General features: G+C 46.3%; 1 protein-coding gene across 1 annotated transcript in view; it reads left to right on the forward strand.

Moving 5' to 3' along the window:
* Positions 1–6184, forward strand: part of HCF106 (Bacterial sec-independent translocation protein mttA/Hcf106) — a 32796-nt gene extending 26612 nt beyond the window's left edge. The window contains exons 4-6 of the mRNA XM_086498062.1: positions 4476–4605; positions 5506–5601; positions 5893–6184. Coding sequence (XP_086354188.1) covers positions 4476–4605; positions 5506–5601; positions 5893–6002 — 336 coding nt within the window. The 3' untranslated portion in view covers positions 6003–6184. The remainder of the gene's footprint in view (positions 1–4475; positions 4606–5505; positions 5602–5892) is intronic.
* Positions 6185–7318: the final 1134 nt, after the last annotated feature.

The following is a 7318-nucleotide window of genomic DNA, read 5'->3' on the forward strand; positions in this document are numbered from 1 at the left end:
TTTTGCAATACTCGAGCACGACACGTGTATGTTGGCTTCAGGCATTGTGGGTTGGTTTTTGGAGCAGGATGGCTCGACTAGTCTAGTAGGAGGCGCGGCGGATCTCCTACTTTTCCTATAACCTAAAGCTATTGATGACATGCCCACAAAACATGGTGTACAGGTCTCTAGTTTGTACATCTGACATAGGCTTCCGGAGCTTGACGGACACCGACTGTGGTTTCGGGTACCCAGTTCTTACAATTGGTGGACATGGTTGTCTATCTCAGGCCCTGTAGTTCTCTATAGATTTAGAGCCTTGTACTCTCTTGTTAACAAAATTTGTGCCTTGTAGGGCTTGTGCCTCAGAACCGCTGGTATGATGATGAGTGCAGAGAGCTATACCGACGCCTCCATGCACGGCGAGCCTTAGGAGAGATCACAGAGAGAGAGGCCAGACGGCATATGAAGACGCTGACACGCCAAAAGCGGCGAGCATTCGAAGAGGCGCAGGAGCTTGAGCTATACCGCCTAGTCATGAGCATGGATAGCGCGACGGCATGGCGCACCCTGCGCGAGCCACGTCCGACTACAGCTATTGAGGATCCACAGATATGGCATGATTATGCAGAGCGACTTTATGAAGTGCCAGGGCAGCCTCCTATTCCACAACCACACGAGCCTCGCCCCACGTGCTCCTCCTTCTTTACAGCAGAGATGGTAGAGAGGGCCATACGCCGCATGCAGCACAGACGATCAGCTGACCATACTGGATTACAAAGTGAGCACATCATTTATGCGGCCTCCACTATAGCCCCGTTGATTGCACATGTCTTCAACCGGGCTATAGGGGAGGGCTTCCCAGAGGAGTGGACACAGCACACCATAGTGCCTATCCACAAATCTGGCGACACCCTGGACCCAAGGAACTACAGGACTATCATGATTGGCCACACGATGGCCAAGCTATATGGAGCAGTACTTGAGGCACAGCTCAGCTGCTACGCAGAGATCGAGGGTTTACGAGCTCCAGGCCAGGCAGGTTTCAGACGAGCTTTCTCCACCATTGACCACATCTTCGTTCTGCGCTGCCTCATTGATGGGGCAAAGGCGCGGAAGAAGAGGCTTTACTGCTGCTTTGTGGACTTCCGCAAGGCCTTTGACACAGTCCCACGCGAGAGACTCTTCCAGCGCCTTCACAGCATTGGGGTACCAACAGAGATGATTTGGGCCATATATGCTCTCTATGAGAGGGTGACGGGTCGGGTTCGTTGCCCAGGCGGTTTTTCAGAGACCATTGCTAGCACCATTGGTGTTAAGCAAGGATGCCCACTCTCCCCGACACTCTTTGGGCTATACATCGACGAGATCTCCGACTACATACTGCGAGCAGGGGGAGAGGGGAGCGACTTGGCAGGTACTCCGGTCCACATCATGTTATATGCTGATGATATTGTGTTGATTTCAGAGTCACCCGAGGGCTTGCAACGCCATCTTGAGGCCTTGGACGAATTCAGCACACACAGGGGGTTGACTGTGAACCTTGGCAAAACCAAGGTTATGATCTTTCACACATCCAGTGCAGTGAGGAGCGCCGCCACCTTCACAGCAGCAGGAGGACAGGTTGATGTAGTCACCTCCTATGTCTACCTTGGCATCACATTCACCAGCCTACCAGGACCCTTCACTATGAGGCAGGTTGCTGTTGACAGGCTCACCCGAGGATATGCAGCTCTGGCCATGCTAGAGCGGAGGTGCCACCAGGCACACTTTCAGGAGCCCCGCACGAAGGGGTGGCTTTTCGACACCTTAGTCACCCCGGCCTTGATGTACTCGGCGGCAGTATGGGCACCAAGATTGACAGCTGACCAGTGGACACAACTTGAGAGACCACAAGTATATATGATCTCACGCTTGCTCCTCAGCAAGAAGACAGTGCCACACGACATTATTAGAGCCGAGCTCGCCACACCACCTATGGTTGTAGAGGCACTATTCCAGACAGTTTGCTTCATCCAGAGGATGAGAGAGCTACCTCCTGACAGACTTACCCGTAGAGCATTTGAGGCAGCTATACAGCTATCAGAGAGTGGGCATGAGAGAGCATGGTACTCACAGGTCAGAGCATGGTTTGAGGGACACGGTCTTGACATGGAGAGCCTACCACCATTCCAGTACGACCCCCACTCACCATATGTTCACCTCTCTCGCAGTGAGAGGAACTTGGTATTGAGACAGGATCTGTGGCAGCTATACACTAGGAGAGTCTGGGAGGCACCTAGCTTGGGGACGAGGATGTCAGATTACAGAGACCAGTTTCTCACCATATTGTTTGGGGGGTTCATACAGAGACCACGCTACATGGACACATATATGCCACATAGCTCACGGGTGGCGATTGGTCAGCTGAGAGTGGCTTCACACAGGTTAGAGATTGAGATCGGGAGACATACTGGTGTTCCCAGGGGGGAGCGAATCTGCAGAGCCTGCACAGAGGAGGTGGAGAGTGAGGAGCACTTTGTATGTAGATGCAGAGCATACACTGAGATCAGAGGCAGGTATGAGGCCCTATTTAGAGGACAGCCCACTCTCCGAGAGATCATGGAATCTCGAGATCAGAGACAGCTCGGACGTTTCTTACTAGAGATACAGAGCCATCGGGACACACTACTACAGCCACACACAGCTACACAGACCGAGGGGAGACAGTCGCAGCTCACAGACTTCTTTCAGAGGATTTCCGCCCCCCCTCACCAGACACTCAGAGGGAGTGACACTCCCACAGGGCGGAGGTGAACCGAGCTAGACGACGACCACGAGTCACAGGCTACAGGGGCGCGAGCTCCCACCACCGACAGATCGAGGAGATCCGAGCCCGGGAGCGCCGTGCCACTGAGGAGTGAGTGGCTTAGATGAGGGCTGACCCGACAGCTTTCATCCGGGTAGCCTTGGCACCAGACCCACCCATGTACCACATCTTACATCCCCCCATTAGTACAGGATGGAGCTAGATAGCTTGATGCATTCTCATGATTGTACTACCTTGAGCATACAGACATGCATATACCCCTAGAGATAGAGCTCCATCCCTCCTCAGATACTCCGCTACCTACATTCAGTTCAGTTTTGTATCAATTTTGTTTCATTTGTCTTTCCGATAGACGGATGACATACACACAATGTACATTTGATTTGTCTCATAGGCCGATTTCGGCCTGACATAGACGTTAAAAATCTTTCTTTCTTTCTTTCTTTCTCTCTCTCTCCGTCTGGTGTTCCCTTGTCACCACACCCTTTCGCTGCACTTTGACAACAATTGCCGGGGAGTCTCTGTGCAAAAACGCAACCATTCACTAATCTGCAGAGAGCTCTCAAGGCCATCAATATAAAGGCATTTTGGCCCAAAAACTCTACTATCAGAAGTTATAACTGCCATCAATATAAAGGCATTTTGACCGAAAAGCTCTACTGTCAGAAGCTGGTGCTTGAAAGCTCTGGAAAAGGCAACCACATTCATAACTGGTTCAAAAGAAGCCCCGCATCTGCTGCCATATCAGCACAATTGCACGAATGCCATGTCAGAAAATCCCGCAATTTGTGCCGCAGATCTTACTGCAAATCCCTGCAGGGTTTCCGCCACATTTTCTGCATGCCCGGTCTCAGACTTTAGTCCTTTGCCTCGATCCAGCTACAATTCGGCTCTCCCCTCTCTTCCGGTCCGGTTGGGTAATGCCATGTCATCACTCGGTGACACTCTTGGCTACAGTTGGGTTTTAGCTCAGGTGCACCGTCCCATCAAGCACAACCTCTGGCGAGTTTCTAATTGAACACGAGATACCCGGGCTAGAGTTGCTTGGTGGAAGGTGATTATGCCACAGACAGCTGGTGGATTCGGCATCATTGGTCCAGAGATGCAGAGTTTTGAGTTTCTTTCCAAGATTATTGTCTGAGGCCTTCCTAGGTCTTTGAGCCTTTGAGACTATTTTTGCATCATGCTTTGGCTAACACCATCCCTTTTTATTGTAAGAGTGCCCCTAGGCACTGGTTCTGCAGTTACATGCAGATAAGTATCTGTTTCTGGATGTGCATTGCCCTTTCTGTCTATGAAATGTTCTCTCTCACTTGTCCTATAAATTAGTTCTTGGCGCTCACAAGTCTTATTATTATCCTTTGTTCCCCTTTGCTCTTAATTAACCTCTGGGACTTGTGCAGTAGTCTTTTTAAACTCGCAGAAAACAGAAGCAGTTCCCTAGGCAGCAATTGGATAGAGACTCTTAAGTATGAATAAAATCATCTTGTGGATGACAACTTACAAGCTTGCTATATGGAGAGGTCGGAAATGGTCATCAATGGGGGGAGAGGATTTCTATAGACATAGTCGTTGAAAGTTTTGACCTCCCTTTTTTAATCGGGTGACAGTCTCATAGAGTAAGTTTGGTAGTTGTTTCGACCAAATGGTGATGTTCTGAGGTTAACTGATGTTTTCTTTTCTGCAGCAAATTTCCAAGGACTTCAAAGATACACTAGAGCAAGAAATTGGATTGGATGAGCTTCGGTCTGGGGACGCGCGACCGCCACCCACGTATACAGCAGATCAACAGTCACAGGCTACAGCCGATACACAAAGTACGCCTATTCAGTTTTCTTAAGGCTTTCACAAAGGTCTGACAGCAGTTTAGATCTGTTTGGGTTGGTTTTAATTAAAAGTTTTGATCGCATTTTGACTGTATAATCATAACGGAGCTATACATGAGTAATCAGCTTAATTTAACTTATAGTTAATGTCTCATATGCTGTGATCAATTTAATAGCATTGTAAGAAATGTTTATTTTCTTGGTTACAGATTTTCCTCGTAAAGTTTCAAAACAGAACAACTATCTTCTGAAGATGTTTGAAACTGTTACAAGGCCTTTCCAAATGAGATTTTCATTATCTGCAGTTTCAATCATGTACAGTATGCCAAAGTGTGTTTCAAACATGTGCTGTTGCACATAAAAAAATCAAAGGAAGAATGAACCTAGTTATAGCTATCTCTAGTCAAGAAACGAAGGGTTTGTCACCTCCTAAGCGCAAAAGGCAGCTGAATGAGCACTATATACTTAGGAAAGAAACAGACAAGGAAAACTGTGCTTTAACTTCTGTTTCAAGTTTGTAGGGTTTTCAACCCATGTTTTGGCGTGATGTTGTGCTTTCAGAAGATTGAGGTTCTAGCTGCTGACATGGCCGTACTACGTAGTGCATCGTATGTCAAGGCCTCTTTTAAAGCGATTTACATTTTCACAGACATAAATGCTTTGGGTCAGCTGTCAGAGCCACACTTCCATGGTTCCTTAGCTAGAAAACGTCTGCTAGAGAAGTGGCTGTGGAGGCTAGGCAACATGTCTTGGAGATTTGAAGTCCAGCTACAGCTTTAATTCCTCAAAGATTGCAGTCCTCAGCTTCATTTTTTTATTTTTCTGCTTTTTTTGTGATGCCAATGAGTGTCATGGTTTTTACTGAATTGTCATCCAAGTTAACTGCTGCAGGTGAATCTGTCAAACCAAAAGCTTATTCTACTGAGGATTATGTGCGAGTCACCGAAGAGCAAGCACGAGCATTAGTACCAGAGGAGCAGCGCAAGGGTAGCTAAGAAAATTTGTTGGTTTGCTTTCTGATAGCAGTGTGAGGTTTTTCCTAGTTCTTGATCGATTTTATTGGAAAGGAGAACCACATCAAAACGTGGGCTCTGTTGATATTCTGGTAGCAGTGTGCGACGTTTTTCCTAGTTCTTAATTGATTTTAATGAAAAGGAGAACCACATCAAAATGTGGGCTCTGTTGATGTTCTTGAAATAATGTGGATGAGTGAAGCTTTTAGGTCGCAGGGAAGGGATTTAGAAGTTTTGTGTTGAAGTGTCTTGAGTGTTGTTGCAGCTGCAGAGGCTGCAGCTTGGGGCGGGAGTGCCACTAGTGTGAAAACCCAAACAGAAGAACCGATCCAACGGGCTGATGAAGTGACAAACAATGCTGGTGATTCACAGTAGCCATCATCATGAGGAGGCAAGATCTTGTCTTTATGATTAATTTATTGGGCTGAAACATGGATGACAGCAAATGCTGTGCCCATGAGTGTAGCATTAGTTTCCCGGGAGGAGTTTTGTTGTCCTCTCCTTCCCACCTCTTGTAAAAAGTGTTTGAATAATTTATCCTCCCCTTGGTAGTGACTTGGTGATGGGTTTTTAAGGGTTGGTAGACAGTACTATGGTCATCCCGGACTACTGCCAACCTTGATTAGCTCGGTCAAACCTCTTGGTCCTCTTGTCCTGGTTGTAATTCTCTCTGTTACTCCATTGTGGTAGATTGGTGAGCACCGACTGTTCTTGTTGAGTGCATGTGATCTTCAAAAAAATTATTTGATTGGGGCATGGTGGGATGTTTTGAGTTGACATTCTTATCGGGATTATATTGCAGCCGTCTTCATTGCAAAATCTGTGTTTGTGGCTCTAGGGCACAAGTGTCTATAGTGGCTAGAGGTTTGAGTTGGTTATGTTTCGAGGAAACATTATGCATGCTGTTTGTATTTACTTCTCTGTTGGATATGGAGGCAGTTGTCAAGAAAGACCCCTCTAGGTAGTGGCCACACGGACCCTATCTAATGGCCTCTAGCATCATCATTCTCTCAAGAAATTGTTTGTTTGATGAAGTCTTGCTATCTACTTTTTGAGAAAACCATACTTCTCTTTCACAGGGAATTCGAACTATTTTTTTGAAGTGCACAATTTTTCTTGATGCAAGCAAGACACTGAAGTAGATTTTAGTCTCAAACTGTTTTCCATGCCTTCAAAGGCCTATTGAAATAAATGTTGAAAATGGTATGTGTCACATGCTATCCAAAATCGGGATGCTCTCTCGAGCCCATTGTGTCCCTATCACCACTTCAAAATAATGGAAATATGCAAAACTATAACTTGAAAAAAGTGAAATGGGTAGTCGCCTCGTTTCTTATCACTTCTTTTCTATGCTTGCCATACTGTTGAGCACTTTTGCACCTCATCAAGGCATTCATGAACGCTATTAAAAACAAATTTAAATTCTTTGCCATGTGCATAGCTTGATATCATGCTTAGAAACAAGTGATGCTGCCTCATGGGCTTCTCAAACGATTGAGATCTGGGAAACTTTGATTACTTTAAGCATATAAACTGGATGTATCATGATTAGCGCACACTATAGATATGTATAATGCTGTCTCAACTTTCAAAACAAAAGGTAAACCATTTCATAGAGTTTTGACAGTGAGAAATTGACCATAAAAACGCTAATTGATAATAATTGCAAGAATCAGTTTATTATAACGATG

This window comes from Adiantum capillus-veneris, chromosome 24 (assembly GCF_014529385.1).
Source record: "Adiantum capillus-veneris isolate H3 chromosome 24, ASM1452938v2, whole genome shotgun sequence".
Lineage (NCBI taxonomy): Eukaryota > Viridiplantae > Streptophyta > Polypodiopsida > Polypodiales > Pteridaceae > Adiantum > Adiantum capillus-veneris.